The 22,754-nt window shown below is 40.4% G+C and overlaps 2 protein-coding genes across 5 annotated transcripts; both read right to left on the bottom strand.

Annotated features, from left to right (window-relative positions):
* Window positions 1–2,118: 2,118 nt before the first annotated feature.
* tysnd1 (trypsin like peroxisomal matrix peptidase 1) lies at window positions 2,119–11,168 on the bottom strand. 4 transcript variants are annotated; one of them, XM_080287760.1, is made up of 11 exons: window positions 11,129–11,168; window positions 10,141–10,211; window positions 9,039–9,158; window positions 8,889–8,954; window positions 8,673–8,776; window positions 8,440–8,571; window positions 5,377–5,524; window positions 3,685–4,757; window positions 3,032–3,162; window positions 2,724–2,909; window positions 2,119–2,548 (listed from the first exon to the last, which is right to left on the bottom strand). In XM_080287760.1, exons 6-11 carry the CDS (start codon window positions 8,484–8,486, stop codon window positions 2,346–2,348), a joined length of 1,788 nt encoding a protein of 595 aa, XP_080143886.1. In that variant the 5' UTR covers window positions 8,487–8,571; window positions 8,673–8,776; window positions 8,889–8,954; window positions 9,039–9,158; window positions 10,141–10,211; window positions 11,129–11,168; the 3' UTR covers window positions 2,119–2,345. The 4 variants fall into 4 exon arrangements, with proteins under 4 accessions (XP_080143886.1, XP_026045854.1, XP_026045855.1 ...); XM_026190069.2 differs by lacking the exons at window positions 5,377–5,524; window positions 8,440–8,571; window positions 8,673–8,776; ... (2 more) ...; window positions 10,141–10,211; window positions 11,129–11,168 and adding an exon at window positions 4,853–4,989; XM_026190070.2 differs by lacking the exons at window positions 5,377–5,524; window positions 8,440–8,571; window positions 8,673–8,776; ... (2 more) ...; window positions 10,141–10,211; window positions 11,129–11,168 and adding an exon at window positions 4,874–4,987.
* A 3,618-nt stretch (window positions 11,169–14,786) lies between these two features.
* Window positions 14,787–21,734, bottom strand: ppa1b (inorganic pyrophosphatase 1b). The gene is made up of 11 exons (XM_026190958.2): window positions 21,555–21,734; window positions 20,723–20,787; window positions 18,898–18,951; window positions 16,503–16,622; window positions 16,327–16,413; window positions 16,080–16,206; window positions 15,872–15,999; window positions 15,577–15,662; window positions 15,386–15,461; window positions 15,240–15,279; window positions 14,787–15,161 (listed from the first exon to the last, which is right to left on the bottom strand). Exons 1-11 carry the CDS (start codon window positions 21,613–21,615, stop codon window positions 15,130–15,132), a joined length of 876 nt encoding a protein of 291 aa, XP_026046743.1. The 5' UTR covers window positions 21,616–21,734; the 3' UTR covers window positions 14,787–15,129.
* Window positions 21,735–22,754: the final 1,020 nt, after the last annotated feature.

The raw sequence follows: 22,754 nt of genomic DNA on the forward strand, positions 1-22,754 counted from the left end.
AAGATGAGTGATTCCTCGAGCAGATAGATTTTTTTATTATTATTATTTTGTTGTTTCAGCAACATTACATTTAAAAACTGTACTTTTGAGTTAAAATATATATTTATAATTTTAATAAATGACAAATTAAAAAGGCATGAACATTTTTTTGTATCAAAAAAATATCAAACCGGACTGAATTTTGTGCAGCGTTGCACCCCTACTATACAGGGCTGAAATCAAAGAAATCCTTAAAATCAAATGGAAAAAATGATTAAAATTGATTGGAGCAACTCAAAATGGTAATCAGTAGTTTCTATGGCCCCCACGTGCTTGTATGAATACCTGACATTGTTGGGGCATGCTCCTAATGAGAAGACAGTGTCCTGGGGAATCTCTTCCCAGATGTGGGCCAGGCCATCACTGAGGTCCTGGACAGTCTTGAGTCTCCACAACTTCTCCAGATCCTTTCACATAGTCGCATGTGCTCAGGGTGAACCTGCTTTTAACTAAGAAAAGCACAGGGTGCCAGTGGTGGACCTGCCAATTTTGGTATTCTATGTCAAATGTCAATCGGGCTTAATGGTGCTGGGAAGTGAGCGCAGGGATCCGCTAAATGATGTCAGGCCCTCAGGCCACCCTCAGTCTGTTTCTGATTGTTTGGTCAGAGACATTCACACCAGTGACCTGCCGGAACTCATTTTGTAGCTCTGGTAGTGTTCATCCTTCTTCTACAAAGAAGCAAACACCAGTCCTGCTAATGGGTTCAGGCCCTTCAACAGGGCCTTGACAGGCTCTCTGCCCGTCTCCTGGAATCTCCTCCATGCTCGAGAGACTGTGCTGGGAGACGCAGCAAACCTGGTATCCTGGAAGACTTGAACTACCTGTGTAATGTCTGTAGAATCCAGGTATCACCTCATGCTATTAGAGGCTCTGACCCTGGCTAAATGCAAAACTAGTGAGAAAGATTGTCTCAACGTTGCTTCTCTTCTGCACCTGTTGTTAATTTCATTACCACCCAAGCAGCTGAAACTGATTAACAACCCTCTGCTACTTAACTGACCAGATCAAGATCCCAGAAGTTTAACTGACTTGATGCTATACTCTTAATTAAAAGTGCTCCTTTGAGTTTTTCCACTAGTGTGTAAACTGCTCAGAATATTACTACATCTTCTAAAATAAAAATTCCTCTAGCAAAGTTGGTTACTGGTGCACAGACAGGCTAGCCATATTTGTGATTACAGATAGCAAATTAAAATCTATATATTTGCCTTATTTTAATGAGCAGTGCAGCATGGACGAACACTGCACCTATAATTAGATGCTATTTAAAAAAAAAACACCATATGCGTCTCTGTGCGAAATGCTCCTTAAGGATTCAGTGTCCTTCTCAGCTCATTTCTACCCCTACTGCACCTCATTCTGCAGTGAAGTGTGGCTTGTAGCTATGAGAAACCAGCAGAAATGAGATACAGACACAAGTCTGCATATCAGCACTTCGAACAGCACAATGCCTTTAGAAAACTCTCTCCTCAGCCTCCTTGGGACACTGCTGAAAACTCCACTATGAACTATTCAGCCTGGGAACAGTGAAATAGAAACCTTTCAGCATGTTAGAGCGTATGCACATCCTCAGGAGTTCAGGCCCAGAAAGCTCGTCTTAGCATTGTAAAAACTGACAGCAACCAATTCTCTGAAATGTCATTTCTCAGTTTCACGTTTCTGTGATAATGGAAATAAGAACCAGTAGCTTCCCAGTGGGTGAACCCTCAAATGTGTTCACTGTGAGTGGGTACGTCTGCCAACAGATGTCTGAATACCTGAAACCGACAGCAGTCCTCTGGCTACCCAAAGGGACCAATCATTTTCAGCAGCCTGTCAGCCTATTATGCTGAATATTCCTCCCCGCCTGGTAAAAAAAACAAACTGTATGCACCAGACGCAGGTGTAAATCCTAACACATGCTCTGAGAAATGTGTCTTTGATGCTGTAACTGTAACATAAATAAGGATCAAAAGTTGGATGATTCACTTTTTTTATCCCAGCAGATTACGTAATCTTTTTTATTTTATTTTATAAATGGATAAATGTATTTTATAGCCTTGGGAATCCAGCAGCACACCAAGAAAACACTAATCATTAGCTGAAAAAAAAATTAATTTAATGTAATTATTGTGCAATTAAACAGGTATAAATGTACTTAAAGTGCCTGTAAACATTAGTACCCTTATAAAGATTTTCTGGTTAACCACATGACTCTGAGATGACAATTAAGCAGTAATTATTCCTTCAGTTGCAAATGTCTCATCTAATTAATTCTGATTTGTCATCTGTACCACGTGTCAGTGTAGTGCAGGGGTCCTCGGTTACAGTTTGCTCTGAGCACCTTGTAGTCTCCACACCCTCCTGATTTCTTTTTCTGTACTGTCCAGCTCCCTGAATACATTAACATCCTTTGTCTGCTCAAAGTGCTGCAACAATCTCTGGAAAACAGTCACTGGGACGCTGAAGTTCAGATGTGGGTAAGTCACTTTAGTGGCCATGTCTCGCGTGTTGCTGGAAACGATCCCTGCAACACAACAAAGAAACATTTTTTTGTGAATTCAAAGCCACAGCAGTGCTGACTGAACCACTGATATAAGCACAGCTGACTTTTCCCTGCACAGAGACGTTTTCTGTGGTTATCATGTGCCCCCCTCTGTTCAAAAGGTGCACATGGCTTTCTTCCTGCAGGACCTCCTTACCCAGCAGCTCTCCTGAGCATCTCTGCACCACAGCACCCCCGCTGGTTCCCGCTTGTACTGCACATGTGGTCTGGAGCATGACAGGCTGGCAATTCCAGCTAATGGCTTTGGATAGGACGCCGCAGGTCAGGGACGGACCGCAGCTCCGACCCAGCCCACCGTATCCGACGACAACTACAGATTCACCTGAAGTTAGAAAAGGCCATAACGGTTTTTAAGCGTAAAGAAGCAGGAACTCTCTTCTGGAACTGCTTATAATAAAATAACAATAATTCTACTGTTTCTGCTGCACAAGACTGAAATCAAACCTGGAATGAAACTCTGACACATCCGTGAGACCACAGCTTCTGGGACAGCATCTCTGAGCTGCACCAAAGCGAGGTCATAGGGTGAAGATGCTTTAGTGGAAAAAAGGACATCACCCACTGAATCATGGACTCTGAGAAAAGAAAATCGCCAAAAAAGTGAGGATTATTAGTCTTACACATTCTGTGATCACAAAACATACTTCCAAAATGTGGTGAAGTTGCTAAATAAACAGGAAAAGACCATAATCCCATATGGTGTAGATCCATACAGAAAGCTTTGTCTTTGATGCAGCAAGTCCATGTCAGCTTATAGGACTGTCCATACATTCAGAAGTTTATTACTGCCTATAAATTGCACTCATTTTTTTCCAGGCTGGAATAATAGTACCGAATACATCTTTAATGGCGTTAAAAATCAAGAATTTGATGCACAAGTTTGAATATATTTTTGATTTTCTCTCATCCAAACCAGGTCAATCTGCAGGCAAGTTCCTAGTACTTGTTTATGCTTGTTTTTTTTTTCTACCCAAAACTGTGTTAGGTTTGAAAAGAAGACTAAGATTAGCGGATTAACACATTTTAGTGTTTAATAAGGTTTGAATTAATTTCTGCTTCAATTAGGAGGGGGTTTAAGATAGTAAATGTGCCATCACCTGTCCCTATGGTGGAACTTCAAGCGGACTTTAGACTTCCTGTTGACAACATGCCTGCACGACACAACCAGTCGAGAGCCGACAACAACCCCTGAACCCCAGAACTGCCCGCTGTCCACAAAGCAAACAGTGGGGTATTTAACAGCTTTTGACTCGTGAGCAGCGGTGGACATCTGGATGTCCGACTCTCCTGGATGAAGCCAAACATTTCTGAGGGGATCCTGGACACTCAGGCAGCTGATGAGATTCCTGAAGACCAACTGGGCAGAGCAGACCAGAGTGAGGCCAATCCACTCATTGGCCTTCCAGCCAAATGGAGACACAATCAGCCCGATGAGATGCACGCTGCCTGCACCTTTCACCACAAACAACCCTCCACCTTCTGTGCCTGGCAGGCAGCGGGCGTCTGTGAGGATGACAGCGTTATCTTCTCCAGCAAGGTTACTGATGATGCCTCTGCTGAGGGTGCTGATGAAGAGATCCAAGCAGAGGGAGCCAAAAGGTGAGCCGCAGGCAACAACAGGGCAGCCCTTCTGGAGAGGCGCACTGCTCTGCCAGGGGATGGTGCCTGAATCCTGGCTGCTGTCTAGCACCACACCTACCCTGAGTACAGCAAACCAGCTGAGGAAGTGGAAATCTCTGAGCAGCTCCTCATCCTCATCACAATGGAAACGCCACTGGTCGGCCTCCTGGAAAACTGCCTGGAAAGCGTGTTTAAACTCCACGCAGTTCACCAGCATCAGCAGCTCGGCTGCAGCCTCCCTCTGCCCTGCTGCTGTTTTGCTTCTAGTGGGTGTGATTGTTGCTCTCCGTGCGCTCTGCTTGGTGTCAGTTGGAAAGGTGACGCAGATTTGAAGTTTGGCACTGAAGCTGCGAGGTGGCAAGAAGTCGTGGTCCCAGTAGAGGGGGTCTCCGTCGATGATAAAACGTGAAAACGGGAGTCCGGTGCATATGATGATTCCTGTGCGAGGGTGGACAACAACTCCGCTGCAGCTCACCGGTTTCTTTGCCGAAGACGCCTCTGACACCTTGACAACACAGCAGCGCCTCTCCACGTCCTTTAACTCCATGCTCTAGCAAAGCAAATCAACAAATGTTTTAACGGCGTTTAAAACACTCGAAAAAGCAGCTCATTAAAAATGTGTACATGCCAGGAGTGAGAAGGAACCTTCAGATAAGTCACTGTGACCTTAAGTTTAAACTATTTATGGAAAATATTTCCCACAGTGTCTTCTAACTTCTTCGCCCTGTTCGTAACTTCCTGGTTCTGCTTCGTTCCTGCACCTGATTGGTCTGAAAGCAAACACCTTCTAGCCAATGGTAAACAAGGAAACTAGAGGGCGTTCCTATATCCCGATTAGAAGTTTATTTACGTTTTACGATGTTTTATGTGTGGTTTTTATGTATAATATCTTTGCTGTTATCAGCATATAGGCTGAAGTCAACTGCATTTGATATGGAGTTTTATATAAAATAAATAAAAAACTTTTTTGCCCGTTTATGACTCTGTGTTCTACTGTGTAATCAATACAGTCCTTTTTGGGTCACTTAAAATATCCTTTCTATTCTATCACACTTGGAAAAGACATAAAGACATTTTTAATCGGACTGACCTGATTTGTTTTGTTTTTGTTTGTTTTGTGTGTGTGTGTGTGTGTGTGTGGGGGGGGGGGGGGGGGGGGGGGTCTTTACCTGGAAATCAAAGGTGAAAGGTGAGGCATTTTTCTCCTCAGGTACTTTTGCAGCCCAAAAGTTTTCATTTAGGATCATTGGTGATTCTAAGTTGACCGATGTGAATGTGATGGGTCGTCTGTCTGTGTTAGCCCTTAATGCTCTAGAACTGGATTTAATAAAAACAGACAGAATGAAGCTTGGTGAGAGCAGCCATCATCACGGGGCAGACGACCATCAGAGTATGAGTGTGAGAGACACTGAGACATGCTAAAATCTAGTTGCAGAAAGGCATTATACAATAAAATAATGTGAATAATACATAAATTTAAGAAATTCTTCCACAATATCATAAGGTTCGGATTTTAGATTTTTAACTGTATTTTTATAGGTTTTACAGCTGTCCCCAATAATAAAGACCTCTTTATTACCAAAGTAATAGAAAAACAATTAACTAACAGAAACCTTGAAGTTCCACCACAGGAACCTTCCATAATTATACAGTATTACGTGTCTAGTTCTTTACACTGACAGAAAGGAGCCTTTCACTGGTCCACCCCACTAAAGCTCAATAAGTTTGACATTCCTGTTCAAGGAGGACTAATAAGTGTTGTGAATGTGAATGGATCAATAGATAGATGGATGTTCCTTTGGTGGATGAACCAAAAATGAATTAAAATATCTTAAACAAGGTTTAAAGAGTTACCAAATATATTTATTTTGCTAAAATATTGCACAACACACCCAACAAGAACATGACATCTTTTTTGTATGAGATATATCAAGCATTAAGAATGCGAAGTAACAGACAGGCCAGTTATTTATTGCAAAATATAAATACACTCTTATAAAATATTTTATAATGTTTTAAGATAATTTTATCCAAAAATACTGTATAAGCTTTTTTTGCTAATCACCACCCAAGTACTCTCATAAATCACTGCGTACTGTTAGCAGCAACCAATCACAAAGTACTCAAGTCTTTTCAGTGCAGTCACCTATCGGTGTGTTTGGCTGGCGTAAATATCTAGTATAGGCAAAAAGTCAGTCAGTGCACTTGTGGTAACAATGTTAGTGGCCGTGTTTGTAAACCTAAATGTAAACCTTAAAATAAACATACTATCACAAGAACTGTCAGCATCCTCCGAGGTAGGCTTGCAAGTTGAGTTTAACAATTACAGCAACACATTTTTGCAGCACTTTCTAGGAAGAAAAAAAAAAGTTGTTTTTGAAAACGATCAATTGAAAGAAAAAAAATAAAACAGAATAAATAATGTGCATACGTGCCAACAAAAATGTTTCATCCTCTATCAAAGAAGAGCTGCTCTAAGCACACAGTGTTAACTACACTGACCTTCACTGTAAGCCAACACCAGCAGCCAAAAATACACCCGGGTCTGAAACAAGTTCACAGCCATGGCATGTCCTACACGGCAGAAACAATTCCCTACAGGCTTTAGGTAAAGGTAGAAGAACCACAGCATGGAGCTTTTCTCCACACTCAGTCTGAATAATACAGGCCAATGATTCATAACTTATCTTTGACTTGCTGCGGTACGACTGAGATAAAATACAGAATTCTTCAAACAGATGAATAATGCTGGGCTTTTAAATACAAAACATATTTTGTACTAGCATATTTAATAAAATCTCTCTACTGCAGGTAGTTTTGTGTGGAACAAATCTGGTTAAGGCTATTATAAAAATGTCAATCAATCGATATACTGGGCAAGCCAGCGAAAACCGTCTCCATATCCCTGTCGCTTCAGCACACTGCACATGAACACCTCCATTGGCCTCAAATTCAGCTCCTTCAGCGGCACTTTGCCCTGAAAAGAAACAAAAATACACATCAAAAAGAACAGCTTTAAATCTACAACTCCATCCAGCAACCTTGCCCATGAACACTGAACAAATACAACGCACATCTTAAACTTTAACCGTGCTTTAAGCTCTATTAGAAAAGGTTTTCCCTGACTCGTCAGCATGGATCAATAAACCGACGCTTAGGTCTTGAACCAGAAATGATGTCTCAGATTTATACAAAAAATTTAACTGCAGTAAAATATCGTTGTGGGGCAGCGGTTTCCTTAAGTCTTTTCTTCTTAGGGTCGATTTGGGCTTGTTGCACAGACAACTAAAAAGAATGCACATACACTAACCAGCCAATTTGTTAGGTATCCCTGAACTGCTCAGTAATCCAAATATCTATATATTTATAATGTGATCACCACTCAATGCATACACTGAGACTCAGCAGGTCATCACCAGATTTTATATTGTTGGCTGGCTGACTGCTGAGTCCACCCATCTGCGATCTGGCTCCTGAAAAGTAAGTGGGTAGCCACTGTGACCACAGTATACCCAGCTTCTGACGGCAGCTTCCAGCAGGATAACACACCATGTCAAATAGCTCAGTCCTATTTATTGAAGTCTTAAAAGCCTAGTAAGAAGACTGTCTCTAAGTACTGTTGCTATGATTGTTTTAGTCTTTCCAACACAGTAACATGTACAAACAGTAAGAAATTGATATAGGCATTGTGACATCGCCTTTTATTTTCTTTTAAGTGCTGTTTTGAAGCCTTCAGTTAGACATTCTGGCTGCCACATCTTGATTATTATTTTTTTTTTTTTTAAACTGGATGTAACAAGCAAAAGTTAGATTTGACTGTGAAACACTAAGCTGCTACTAGAGCGTAGCCAGCTTTATCTTGTATTTTATTCTATTCCAAAAGGGACCATACTTTACAAAAGAACATCATGTTCTATTCAGTAAGTTATGAAATGAGAACTCAGACTGTAAAGACACCAGGAAAGTATTTAGTGAGGTCAAAGATCAAGTGAGCAGCACTTTCTAATATATGTCTATACAATCTGACTGCTTTTTCCCCACCAGAGGTGTCGCCTCCTGCTGGCCATTAAAAAGAATGCAGATTTGAAGTACTTTGAACAGGTTTCACTTTTCCAGAGGCTACGTTAACCTTTTAAATACAGTTTATGGTTTAGAAAATATCAACACCATATGACTCTAATGCTCTTGCCAGACGTCACATCATCATTTAATCCCACATTTCTTGTACAAACCTTTCCAGTTGTATGCCCCTGAAGACCAAGTACTGCCCTGAGTGCATCCTCACTGATGGCCTCTGGACGGTCTATCTTATTGCCCAGGATTAGAATGGGGATGTTTGCAATGGTTTCATCTGTTAACATGGCCTACACAAAAGAAGTGTCATATCAGACATATCATACAGATCATTCCTATCAGTGGCAGCTATGGGCAGCTGTCTGTGTTGACATCAGTACAAATAACTCACATCCAGTTCAACTTTTGCTTCTGCTAGTCGCATATGGTCAGCACAATCCACCATGTACACGATACCGTTTATGGCTGGGAAGTAGTTCTTCCAGATCCTTCGTGCTGTAAAGACACATATTTTCAGTATTTTTATGCAACACCTCAACAAATACATCAATAATATTTTAAAAAGCTCAAAAATAAGATTGAGAATCACTTTTTTTTTTACTCCCACCTTGCGTATGACCTCCAAGGTCAAATGTCGTAAAAGTCATTCCAGCTATTGTCAGCTCCTCGGATGCTGGGGAAGAGAGGTTTGATTTTAGGATAAGCAGTGAAGCAAGACACACATGGCTAATTCCTGATGTGACAAGTAAAAATCTACTTGGGTATAGCGTCGGCATGTGCTGTCCCAGCCTGTCATCCCTGAGCATCTGCAGGAGCGTTGTTTTTCCAGCATTGTCTAGTCCAAGAAAAACCATCTTCCCAGTCTTCTTGTACAACCCTGATAGCAGAAAGAAGTCAAATTGATGGGTTTAAAAGAAGTCTTGGGCAGGAGAACTGGGAGCCAGAATAGAACTGGCTGGTATATGTTTTATAGAAATAGAGCGAATGCCAAAAACAAAGTGAAAATCTGGATATTTGTTAGTATTCAGGCTCGAATTTACTTCAAACTGTCTAGTTACTACCTCCAAGTTACCATTTTGTAAAACAACAATATCGGTGCTTTATATCCTCTCAAGGATATTTGAGGGTGCGTGCGTGGGACCAAACTAGTTTACATAGACTTTAGACTGGACTTGGAGACTTGAGACTTGGTATTTAGCTGCTTCTCTCTGGGTTTCCTGTGGTGGGGGCACAGGAGGACTGGGTCCTTGTTGTTACAGGGTCTTCGTATGATGGTTTCCATTGCCAGCTATATGCAGATACTGGACTCCACTAGGGCTGCCCTTTCTTATCAGGTATGTTAATGATTTTTATGGACTTATTTTTATGGGATATCTAGCCAAGGGGTGGAGGGTTTGGTGGTCTCAGGATCTCATCTGAACATAGAGCCATGACCTCCACCTTACTCTGAAGCGGTTTGCAGATGAGTGTGAAGCAGCTGGGACGACACTCAGCTCGAGACTCGGCAGAAATTGGCTTCCTCCGAAAGGTGTCTCAGAGTAGAGCTGCTACACCGCCATATTGAAAAAGGACATTTGGGGTGGTTCAGAAATCTGACCTGAATGTCTCCCAGGTGCGTCCTAGGTGAGGTGTTCAGGGTATGTTCTATCAGGAAACCCAGGGGCAGACCCAGGTTACGCTAAAGAGATTACATTTCTTGTCTGGCTTCAGGCCACCTTAGAGTCCTTTCTGGAAAAGCAGGCGGAAAAGGCAAGAGAGAGGGAGGTCTCTACTTAGCCTACCACACCCACAATTCAGCCTCAGATAAATGGCAAATGTTGGATGATAATGGATGAAAATGTGGAAATTTATTTCAACACCTAATAGTTGCAAGACACTGCTGAAGCCCCTGTAGATCCAATCAAATAGAAAAGACATTTCTGATGGCTTCCTGAAAGACAGAAAGCTGAAGTTAATTATGACACATGAAGGACAGTGATGTACATAAGATACCAGTCATAAAGTCTGTAAATGAAAAAAAAGAACCCTTTTTTTAAACTACTGCAAAAAGCTGTCATCTAGCACTAAAGCGCATTGTTAATCATTATTCTTGACCCTGCGTGGATTACTCTGCTGGTATGTGTAAGCTCCGTGTAATCACACAAGTTTTAAAGCTTGAAAGGAAAGGAGCTAAGCAAGGCAACAAACAGCCTTCAGTGATTTTTCAGACGCTGGTTTGATCTGGGAGCTGTCTCGCTCGCTCACAGTGATCGTCCCCTGACTATTTTTGTGAGGGTTGCGACAACGACACTTGATCTTGGTAGTCTCCCCCTGCCTTCGCTCAATGACACACAAACACCTGTCACTGGGTGAACTTAAAGTGAATAGTGAGGCCTGTGGGCTCTGAGAAATTACCCAATTGTTAATGCCTTTATTATACAATGTTTTCACAGGGTCACTTAAATGTCAGCGTGGCACTTAACTGCTTCATCTGTGGATTTACAGCTGTGGCACTGTAGGCACTGTTCACAAACTTTGGTTTGCCGTTTTAGTGATGAAATGACCAAATCAGCACTCCAAAACAAGTAAACACGGCTAAAAGCAGAAATCACCACTAGCTCACTACTCTTTATAAACGCTCGTTCTAGTGAAATCACTACTACTGTCTAGCTTATCACGTGCAGCTCCGCGGTACCGACGTCAGCTTTAATAAACAACGGTAAATTTAATAAACACGAGCGCGCGGAGGGATCCACAGTGTCCAGTCCTCGAACTTTATGATGTCGGCAAATGGTTTCAACAAGCAGTCTTGAATGGAAAAGTTTAAACCCCAACAAAGCCAACTTAATACATCATTTGCAGCGTTACCTTGGTCAGCAGTGTTAGTGAACTGAACTCGTCCGTTGTTGGGTTTTTTTTCCTTCTCAAAGCCTCCAACTTTGACAGTTAACCGGAAGTACGTCACCGGGATGGCTACCAACACACCAAGGTAAGAAGTGCGCATGCTGGGTTTTTTGTTTGTTAGTTTTTTAATAACAATTTAAAAAAAAAATTTTAAAGTACACTTCAAACGGTCCTGAAAACATTAATTTAAAATGTGTTTTAAGAACTTAGAACTTAATTTGCTTTTTAACACTACTGACTGTAGTTTACTTTTAGTTTGGGGGGGGGGATACTGGTCATGCCACTATCTTTCTACATTTTCGGTGTAACTTTCCGACATACATAGTATCAACGTAATTACATTTTAATAATTATTTCTATTTAAAAAAAATTAAATTACCCAGACATTATACAGTTTTCATACTAGGAACAGAAAAATAAAGGAGACACAATCGCCTCTTAGTATAACTTTGGGCTACAAAAACTGGGCCTCGGGATCTAAATTTAATATATAGAACCAGCTTATTATTTTATGTCCTCTGTAATGGACATTTGTTTTTGATCAATATCTTTTTACTTATTTGAGCTACCCTACTAAGTCCCGATGTACTAAATAGAGGGCTTTCCATTAATATCTCATGTGTTTGAGTGGCCTCTTTTAACGCTAAAGAGGAAGGAAAATTACAAAAAAGTTCAATGGGAAGATTCATTTTTCCTCGGTTCTCAGAGAATATAGTAGTTAAAGCAAAAAGTGAAGGCGATGAGGGCTGTGATCACTAGGTGGCAGCATTACAACCATGAGAGTTTAGTCTGTTCTGAACTAGTTCTCAAACTTTTTCTTGCCAAATAACACTTTTTAAACTCACTAATATTTTTTTTAAATGAAAGAAATTAAAGTAATCAAAATAAGTCCAGTTCCAAAGTATCAGCAAACGTCATTTCCCTTAAAACTAATATATTGATTCAACTTAGTTTTGTTTTTTGTTTTTTTTTTAACTCACTGGGTATTTTGTTCGGTACATGTACAGGGGCTTGCAAAAGTATTCGGCCCAATTGGACTTTTCCACATTTTGTCACATTATAGCCACAAATATGAATCAATTGTATTGGAATTCCACGTGGAAGACCAATACAAAGTGGTGTACACGTGAGAAGTGGAACCAAAATTATACGTGATTCCAAACATTTTTCACAAATAAATAACTGAAAAGTGTGGTGTGCGTAATTATTCGGCCCCCTGAGTAAATACTTTGTACAACCACCTTTTGCTGCAATTACAACTGCCAGTCTTTTAGGGTATGTCTCTACCAGCTTTGCACATCCAGTGTTAAATTAACACTAGAGAGTGTCTATATGGGTCCACTCCTCTGAGTGTTAAATACAACACTGTTGGGTGTTAAATTAACACTTTTGACAGTGTTATATGTTTAAAAGTAACCTAGTCAGTTTTGAAGATTAACAAAGACTAACACTGAGCAGTGCTGATTTTCTAACACTGGAATATTTCTAACATTTTGAGTTATTTTCCAGTGTTAGAAAATCAGCACTGCTCAGTGTTAGTCTTTGTTAATCTTCAAAACTGACTAGGTTACTTTTAAACATATAACACTGTCAAAAGTGTTAATTTAACACCCAACAGTGTTGTATTTAACACTCAGAGGAGTGGACCCATATAGACACTCTCTAGTGTTAATTTAACACTGGAGATTTTGCTGTGTAGAGACTGAAATTCTTGCCCATTCTTCTTTGCAAAACAGCTCCAGCTCAGTTAGATTAGATGGACAGTGCTTGTGAACAGCAGTTTTCAGACCTTGCCACAGATTCTCGATTGGATTTAGATCTGGACTTTGACTGGGCCAGTCTAACACATGGATGTGTTTTGTTTTAAACCGTTCCATTGTTGCTCTGGCTTTGTGTTTAGGGTCATTGTCCTGCTGGAAGGTGAACCTCCGCCCCAGTCTCAAGTCTTTTGCACACTCCAAGAGGTTTTCTTCCAAGATTGCCCTGTATTTGGCTACATCCATCTTCCCATCAACTCTGACCAGCTTCCTTGTCCCTGCTGAAGAGAAGCACCCCCAGAGCATGATGCTGCCACCACCATATTTGACAGTGGGGATGGTGTTTTTCAATGTAATGTGCAGTGTTAGTTTTCCGCCACACATAGCGTTTTGCATTTTGGTCTCATCTGACCAGAGCAGCTTCTTCCACATTTGCTGTGTCCCCCACATGACTTGTGGCAAACTGCAAACGACACTTCTTATGGTTTTCTGTTAACAATGGCTTTCTTCTTGCTTCTTCTTTCTTCCCCCACCTGAGCTGTAGATCTCTGCAGCTCGTCCAGAGTCACCATGGGCCTCTTGGCTGCATTTCTGATCAGCGCTCTCCTTGTTCGGCCAGTGAGTTTAGGTGGACGGCCTTGTCTTGGTAGGTTTACAGTTGTGCCATACTCCTTCCATTTCTGACTGATCGCTTGAACAGTGCTCCGTGGGATGTTTAAGGCTCAGGAAATCTTTTTGTAGCCTAAGCCTGCTTTAAATTTCTCAATAACTTTATCTCTGACCTGTCTGGTGTGTTCTTTGGACTTCATGGTGTTGCTGCTCCCAGTATTCTCTTAGACAACCTGAGGCCGTCACAGAGCAGCTGTATTTGTACTAACATTAGATTACACATAGGTGCACTCTACTTAGTCATTAGCACTCATCAGACAATGTCTATGGGCAACTGACTGCACTGAGACCAAAGGGGGCTGAATAATTACGCACACTCCACTTTGCAGTTATTTATTTGTAAAAAATGTTTTGAATCATGTATGATTTTTGTTCCACTTCTCATGTGCACAGCACTTTGTATTGGTCTTTCACGTGGAATTCCAACAAAATTGATTCATGTTTGCGGCTGCAATGTGACAAAATGTGGAAAGTTCAAGGGGGCCGAAGACTTTTGTTTGGGCTTTTACTTTGCTTTCTGCCTCAATTTCTGCTGCAACATTTGGATTTTAGGGTTACAATTTGGCATAAATATGAAAGCATGGATCTGTTCTCCCTGGTGTCAAAGCATCAGGCTTTTGGCTGTGATGTTAAAAAAAAAAAAAAAAAAAAAAAAAGGGTGCAGCTATTTCATGCCAATTGAGCATCATTTAAACACCACAGCCTACCTGAATATTGTAGCTGACCACATCCATCCTTTAATGACCACGGTGTACCCTGTTGGAAGCTGCCATCTTCTGATGCTTCCAACGGGATAACCCACCACATCACGAAGTTCAAATAATCTTAAACACGAAAATGAGTTAACGAGTTAACTCCACCATCAACCGATTTCAATCCAATAGAGCACCTATGTGATGTGGTGGCATGCCCAGTTATTGCATATAAACATAAATAACAATAAAGCCCATGTTCTAAACCAGTCGTTCTCAATCTTTTCTGTTACATCGCTTCAGAAGCCAGATCCCAATTTTTTTTTTTTTTTAAAGAAAAAAGAAAAAGAAAAGCAGTACTCTTAAAAAATAAATAAATGAAAATTTTAAAAAACTGATTGTGTCAGCTCAATCTTTCCATGATCATCAGGTGACTATAACACCCTACAGTTTGAGAACCACTGGTCTAAACTAAATACTAATGACTCCACTCAAACTCACACGTTCACGTTCAGAAGCTTTATTAAAGCAGTTCGGTCTCAGACAGGACACGCGCATCTACTAGGCACAGTGCCTGCACTTTGTTCATTACAGCACATCTGCAAAGAGATTACTTTTTTTTTTTTTTAAATAAGCGAAAAATCATTGGTCATGACATAAGTGCTCTCTTTCTCTACAGTATCATTACTATTAATCAATAGTATCGCTATTCTTCTCCATCTACAAGGAGATGGGTAAACCCAGACCCCACCACCCATCATCCCATTGGTTCCTAATCCAAGTAGGTCTTCAAATATTCCTGTGAGAGATGAACTTTCCTCCTGGTCCACTTGAAGAAGGTCCTCTTTTACTTCCTCTCATAGTAGAACCATTTATCAACTGCGAATGAAAACAACCGTGTAAATCTCACATCTGAACACTCAACCTCAGAATCATAACAATTATATGAAATGTTACCTGACGAGGGGACAGGGTCTTCCTTTCCACACGGGCATGTCTTTAGAAAGAAAAAAAAATAGAAAGAAAGAAACATCCATCAAAGAGACCCAAATTTGAAATTTCTGATGTTATATTGCAAAATCTGGCAGGGATAGAAGTCTTACCTCACCAACAGCAGCAGTAGCCTCATCTGCAGAGCAGCAGAAAGGGCTGTCGCCAGCTGACACACATGTGTTTTTGCTGTTTTGTTTGATAATATAGAGATTTATAGTAAGTATGACTACTTCTATTCAAGAAATTATTGGCTGCAAGTTTGCATTTCTTCTAAAAGCAGCTGATAAAAGTCAGAGTTTACCAGTTCAGTTCACCAGCGCTAGCCTTTTGGGAAATGAGGGCTTTCCAAAAGTTGTGAGTGCTCTTGATTACTTCAATGGCAAAGTCCTGAAACATAAAACAGCAACTACATATGAGTGTAGGACTTTTAATAGTAATTATAAAGTAATCAAAGCTTTTATAACTGAACATGCAGGAACTAATTTGACAGTTCCTTGAACTGTTTTATAACTGAATGCTGAGTTTGACAAAGAAGGAAATGCTGACAAAGTGTTTAAAAAATGACTGGTTGGCTAAATGAGATGTTAGGTGGAGACCTTGTCTTTGAACTCCTCATTGAAAGCAAACTGGTTTTCTGGTTTCCCATCTGGTACTTTGTACCTCCTGAACCATTCGACTGTGGCCTCCAGGTAGCCAGGTTTCAGGCGCCGGACATCACCGATGTCTAATGATGGACAACATCGTCGTCATAAGTTCATGACGCTAATGCAGAAAAACGAAAACTGAGAAATCTGAGGCACTTACTGTTAAACTCGCTGGCCTCGGGGTCATCAACATTGATTGCAATCACTTTCCAATCTGTTTCACCCTCGTCGATCATGGCCAGGATGCCAAGGACTTTCACTTTGATTACTTCACCACGGGAGCACACCTACACAGGACATTCCAGCTCGTGGTTAATTTTCAGTAACAAAGAAGAAATCACATAATTGGCAGTATTATTCATTTATGAAATGAAACACAATCACAAAATCATCAGCGTGCACTGCACCTTACTGCCGATCTCACAGACATCTATGGGATCATTGTCACCGCAGCAGCCAGTGTCTCCATCTTTATGTGCCGGATCTTCCCACGTCTAAGACATGAAAGCAGGAAGTTAAATCACTCACTGTTCAAGCAATCTACTAATGTGGATACTTCAGCTCTTTTGAACAAAATACTGACCTGAGGAATGGCTCCGTAGTTCCATATGTAGCCTTTATGTGGGAAAACATTGGCAACATAGCGCAGCTTGCCCTTCTTAACGTCCTGCTTTATTGGATTCAAGAGGTCTTTTGTAGCAATCTGAAAGAAATTTTTTAATGCAGTTAATATTAAGTTCATTCCTGGTAAATGGCATGCACTTGTAACTTAATGTTACATGCACAGCTAGAAACAATAATTCTTCATACAACTATCAAAATTGGGAAACAATGCATTAGCCACAGTAAATACACTGTGGAATAAGCTCAAACCAAATCTTCCAAGATCTGATGCAGAATTCAGAGAGTTCATCACAGTGCAAAAAGTAACTAATGATGACAACACTCAGCATTTAAGATTAAATTTTCCCTAAGACAAGATTCTGGTAAAGATGTTTGCAACCAGAGTTCCTGTGGTGAAAATCTGGAGTAATGAGGGCGACTTTCAAGAGGCTTAGGAGATTCTTCTGCAGGGAACAGAAGAAAGCAGCTGGCAAATAAAGATGTAGGGGAAATATTCTGTAAATGTTGAATGACAGCAAGTTAATGAAATGCTACAGATTAACTGGTGCACAGATAATGTCCGCGGTGGAGCTCATTAGAGATGCGCTCACATCTCTAGCCCAAGGGAAAAACGTTTTAACGGCAGAAATTACAGCGATCGTAACACTCAAACATTTGGCAAGTGGAAAAATATAACAGTGCAGCAACAATGACTTCACACTGTCACAGTGGAGTGAGCGCACAAACATTTACAGCACTGTCACAGACTACATCACAGATACTGTTGCAGTCTCATATTATGAAGCAGCTCATTGAGTTCCTGTTTCTCTTTATTCTTTATCTTTTCTTCATCTTCAAGTTGCTTCCATACGTTTTTCGGCGCTTAACTACTCCCGCAGTTTTTGTGCCATTTTCACCGTTCAAATCTTAAAGAATTCTGCTCTTTCCAGCTATGACTTTTGGTGCTCATAACTTCTATACTTTTTGAGATATTGAATTTTTTTTGCCCATTTCTGCCATATTATCAGTGGCCTCACTGATTTTCCTTGCCGGGTTGACCTGTGTTTTAGCTCAGTGAGATGAGCATCCGTTCTCAGACTGGGAGGCCTGGGTTCAAATCCCGCTTATGGCAACATTTCTTTCAGTTACCAATTCAACTTATTTAACTCTTTTCAACACAAATTTCAGCTTTTTCAGCAAAAACCTCTTTTCAGCAGAACTTCTGCTGATTCACCTCTTCTGCAAAATTTTCAGCCTTTTCACCTCTTATTAGCACAAATCTCAGCCGTTTTCAGAAGAAAAAAAAAAAAAAACTATTTTGAGCAGAAATTCTGCTGATTCATCTCTTTTCAGCGCATCTTTTTGCTTCTTTACCTCTTTTCAGCAGAAATTCTACTGATTCACCTCTTTTCTGCAAAATTTTTAGCCTTTTCACCTCTTATCAGCACAATTCTCAGCAGCTTCTGCTCATTTCAGCAGAATTGTCAGTCTCTCCACCTCTTCTTTGTGAGAATGAGTTTGGCTCAGTGAGATGAGTAGCTGCCTTGAGACCAGAAGGGCCAGGTTCGAATCCTGCTCAGGGCAACGTTTTTTTTTTCTTCAACTTTTTCAGCTTTTTTCAGCAGACATCTTCAGAGTTAAGGCATCCACACAGCATTTTCGCAGGAAATGCAAATTTTTCTAGTTACTGTATTGAAATGACTAGCACAGAAAATTAACAACTACAAGTGATGCAGTGAAAAAAAACCTCTTTCCTGATTTCTTTTCTCCTTTTGCATATTTGTCACATCTCCATTTTTCAGATCATCAAATAAATGTGATTATTAGACAACGATAAGCTGAGTAATTATAAAATGCAGTTTTTGAATGATTTCATCTATTAAGGGAACAAAGCTATCCAAATCTACATGGCCCTGTGAGAAAAAGTAATCACCACCTCATAACTGATAGTGCCACCATTGGTAACAAGAACTGCAATCAAATGATTGTGATAACTGGTAATGAGCCCTAAATATCGCTATGGAGCAATCTTCAGTCTCGAGACTTGAGTGACAAAACATTTCTCCCACTGTCCTTGTCAAGGGAGAACTGAAGTTGCCCCTTCTCACAAAGAACAGGAGTCTACTAATGGAAAAATTATATCGGCTGGACTATTACCTGCACTATTCTATTGGTTCCAACAGGTATTGCACAGACTTTGTACTAGACTAAAAAGCACGTAATATCTTATCTGCATTCTCACACACACCGATGTCAGGGCTGCACTCAGTAAGTGAAAACACCTCAAAAGTATATATATTTTTTGTTTGTTTTCCTTCTTGTGTCAATCAACTGCACCTTCAGAAAGAATGCATTTTGCGCAGCACCAGTCTTACCTCCATTTTTGCATTTGTCCATCTTGGCACTTCAACAACCATGTGAAAGATGTTCTGAAAAACAGAGAGAAAGAAATCTATTGAACTGTCTTTAAGTTATTTTAAGTTTGTTTTTTTTTCATTCATACTTAAGCGTAGAGCTGGGCGATAGAACGATAACGATATGTATCGCGATATAACTTTTACTCGATAGAGAAATTAAGCTATCGCGATAGACCTCGCCGCTCTTGTCCTCTTTTTAAAAAAAAAAAAAAAAAAAAAAAAAAAAGGTCAGCCAATCCAAATTAAGTAGCGCAGAGCCGAACCAATCACAGCCGCAGCGTCACGTCGTGTGACTTGTTACGTACGGCACAAGTGCCAAGCCGCACGTGTGTTTGTTTGGGAAGCAGCCAGCGGGTAATGGAGCCAGCGCGTAATGGAGGAAATGAGTGTGCCGACTAGAAAAATCAACCGAGCGTGACCGAAGAGAAAACAGATGATGGTTCCAATGCCAGAGAGAATGTCGAACGGAAGAGCCATAGAAGTTCCGTAGTGTGAAGGTATTTCGGCTATTTCAAGTCTGACAAAAAATAGAGTAGCGTGCACTGTAAATTGTGCCGAAAACAAGTCTGGAAATACAATAAACTGGTGCATGCGTCACACTGTGCGCCACGTTATTGTTTCAGTGAAATGAATTTCTACAATACTGTTAATTCTACTCTCTGCAGTGTTTAAATGCTTACATATACACACAGTTACTGTCCCTCCACACATACGACTCGGTTCTGCTTCTATGCCCCAGCTTTGTTTACTTTTTCCCACCGAGGCTTCTAGACTTCTGATTGGCCAACATTTCTGCACGGTTAGGAATCTAGCGCCACCTGCTGCTTTGGCATGTTCATAGCAGCGTTTTCCTTCATTTCTGCCTTTATGTGTGGACGGGATTATTTTTTAAAACGAAAACGGAAAATCTCAGTTTTCAAAAACTGAGATTTTCCACACGTGTACGTGTACGTAGCCTCAGTCTCTGAATGGAAGCGCTAATTCGTCATTCGGCTTTTGTCAGACTAAAGTAACTGTTAAAAACTGTTTGAAAAGCTAAGCTATACAACAAGGAGAGATTGAGAATTTCCTTTTAGTTCTCAGTTTATTTGATATTGACAAAAGTAAAACAAACTAAGATTTATTTTTAGAATTAATATTTTGTTTCTAAGTGGATTTGACAATTTAGTAGTCTGCTTCGTTTGTTCTATTTTGAAACTTAAACGCTTTAGCGGCTGCCTTTTGTGTAGTTTGCAATATTTGCCTTTATTTATCTGAAAAAGTCTCATGTTCCTTAAGTACATCTACCCTGTTGAACTTATTATGGGAAATAAATATTTAAATAAAAACAAGCTGCTGATTATTTCACATTTTACTTGTGAGCAACGGCACATTTAAATCTTACAAATATAGTTATTTGGCTTATATCGTGTTAGATATCGTTATCGACTGAAATGAAAAAAACATATCGTGATATGAAAAAAATCTCATATCGCCCAGCTCTACTTAAGCGAGACAATTCTAAACTTTTTATCATCCATTCAAGCTCATGCTCAGGTATTGCTTCAATTAACTGCTGCTGGCAGATAAGATAAATAATCTACAGTAATCACAAAAGGTATTGACACAGCACTGAGAACATGGAGTAAAGGCCACTGCCTTGCAAATCGATTATTGGCTCACTACTACAGAAAAAAAAAAGCAGCTGAACATCACTGCCTGTGCTGCAGGGGAAATTTATCTTGAGGGCTGATCTTATAAATGCACGCATATTTACATACGCAACAGGGTAAAGGTGGCTTACCTGGCCTTCGTCAGCATACATAGGTATGTCATGAAATGGTGAGATGTACTTCCCTTCAGCATTTTCTGCAACAAAGATTAAACATTGTATGAATACGGCAGGCAAATACAAACTGCTCAATGACAGCATTCAGCTGAATGAAGTCATTCATATCGTGCTCGGAGGCCCCTGCTTGCAAAGGCTGCACTCTGCCGTGCATACTTAACCGGAACTTATTTTGCCCCTTACTTCTTTACTGCAGCTGGTATGAACGTGCTTTAATGAAAAACCTGCAGTAATCTAGCCATAAAAACTGTAAACTGTGAGACAACAACAACACTAGATTATGATGTGATGACAGTCAAAGCCCTTGCTGAAATTACTAAATACACTTTGACCCACAATAAATAAGAGCGGGGGTTGTAATAAATCAATGAGGGCGTAGTCCCACCATCTCCAAGGATTTATGATGCCTGCAGGTAATTTAGCATCGTGCGAAAGTTAGCCAAAAGCAACTTCCTTCTCCCATGTACAAACAGGTAGGTCGCCGATCAGGTATAGCCACTTCATGTCAGATCCATCATTATTTCACAGGGCAAAACCTAAAGGACCGGTTAGGCCAGGTTATTGGACTCGAGAGGAGATTTACTATCGGTTTTAAAACATTCTATTAATTCCTTCTGCAAGGATATATGTAAATACACACACTTCACTGATATGACTGAAGGGAACGTGCAAAACAAATGAATAAGTGACACGTGGGAGGTTGCGACTAGCCGGTGGCATTTGAAGAAAGTCCTAAAAGTAGAGAATAAAGACGAAACGTTATTACTTGTGCTTATTTCCTACTTACTGAAAAACAAGCGGTAGCTCAGGGAGTTCGGGTTTCCCCTCTCTTCTACCGAGAAGCTCATGTTGTCGTTTGGCTTTCTGTTTCACGCTGGATTTGAGTGAAGGATGGCGTCGGAAGAGTCTGCGCAGGGCTCTCGCGCTGCGTTGTCAGTCACCGAGGGCACCGCGCATGCGTACTTAGCCAATGATGCCTTTATAGGCGATTGGAAATATTAGCTTCAACAGAAAAAATAATTCTCCCATTGAACTTCATTACTAGTAATAACCACCAAGCTAGAACTTTATTTGTGAACATCAGTGCTAACAATATTATCCATTATCCACGATACATGTGTACTAAAGGTTGAGAGTTTATACAAAAACTAAGAGGAAAAAACATATATAAGACATTATGATTCACAAATTGACATAATATATTCAAATTGTGCAAAAAATAAAGATAAGAAAATGGGGTTCATCTCAAATTCATTTAAAATATTTAAACAGTCCTGCTAACTTAAGGGTTTTCTTCTCATTTGCAAGCTTTAGTTACTTACTTAAGAGTTTAAATGATGTCAGCTGTCTGTTTTCGTGGTTTACGAAAAATGTTCCCTGACAGAACAGTCCTGATAACAGAGTCTAAATCTGGATTCTCAATATATGTATTCCAAATTCCACTTAAATGTGGAATTAATGTGAAATGTGAAAAAAGGCCCATCAACAAACTCAAACAAAGCAGGAACAACACAGGTTGAACAAATATAACAATATGCAAATATATGCACAAAAAATTGAAAAGGAAAGTGCAAGTGATAGCCTCAAATCCAGTAAGCAGACAGCAGGGGATCCCTCGCCATGCATAAATTTACAAACAGGTCGACGTTGAACGAAAACACCTGCGCAGTGTCTGAAGGCATCTCTTCCTCTCTGCTGTCAGGAGATGGAAAAAATGTCTTTAGCTGATTGCCTCCTGCAGGAAGAACTGATGACCTCAGGTTCTAATGATCATATATCTCCTACTTTCACTTCATGCCTCCTCTCCGATAAACCTGCTGGAAGGGGGAAACAGAGAATCCATGTAATGCCATCTACAGGTGACAAACTGGAACAAGATGGCCTCGCCCTGCAGATCCGTGCAAGAAGCATTTTGCCAGTACATTGATTTTGGTCTGGCTCGTCAGATGCATAGTTTGTGAATTTATAGTTTGTTCTCTGTCTGGTC

Source organism: Astatotilapia calliptera, chromosome 13 (genome assembly GCF_964374335.1).
Source record: "Astatotilapia calliptera chromosome 13, fAstCal68.1, whole genome shotgun sequence".
NCBI lineage: Eukaryota > Metazoa > Chordata > Actinopteri > Cichliformes > Cichlidae > Astatotilapia > Astatotilapia calliptera.

Bases quoted from the DNA above. Each gene is read 5' to 3' on its own strand.
- tysnd1 (XM_080287760.1), bottom strand. From the start codon at position 8,486: ATGCACTCAGGGCAGTACTTGGTCTTCAGGGGCATACAACTGGAAAG. The intron at 3,163-3,684 runs GTGATGGCACAT...TTCTTTTCTCAG, and splicing joins AAGTTCCACCATAGGGACAG to AGTCCATGATTCAGTGGGTG. The intron at 2,549-2,723 runs GTAAGGAGGTCC...GTTGTGTTGCAG, and splicing joins ATGCTCAGGAGAGCTGCTGG to GGATCGTTTCCAGCAACACG.
- ppa1b (XM_026190958.2), bottom strand. From the start codon at position 21,615: ATGAGCTTCTCGGTAGAAGAGAGGGGAAACCCGAACTCCCTGAGCTAC. The intron at 16,414-16,502 runs GTCAGTATTTTG...TTCATGTCTTAG, and splicing joins ACTACGGAGCCATTCCTCAG to ACGTGGGAAGATCCGGCACA. The intron at 16,207-16,326 runs GTGCAGTGCACG...TGTCCTGTGTAG, and splicing joins TCTGTGAGATCGGCAGTAAG to GTGTGCTCCCGTGGTGAAGT.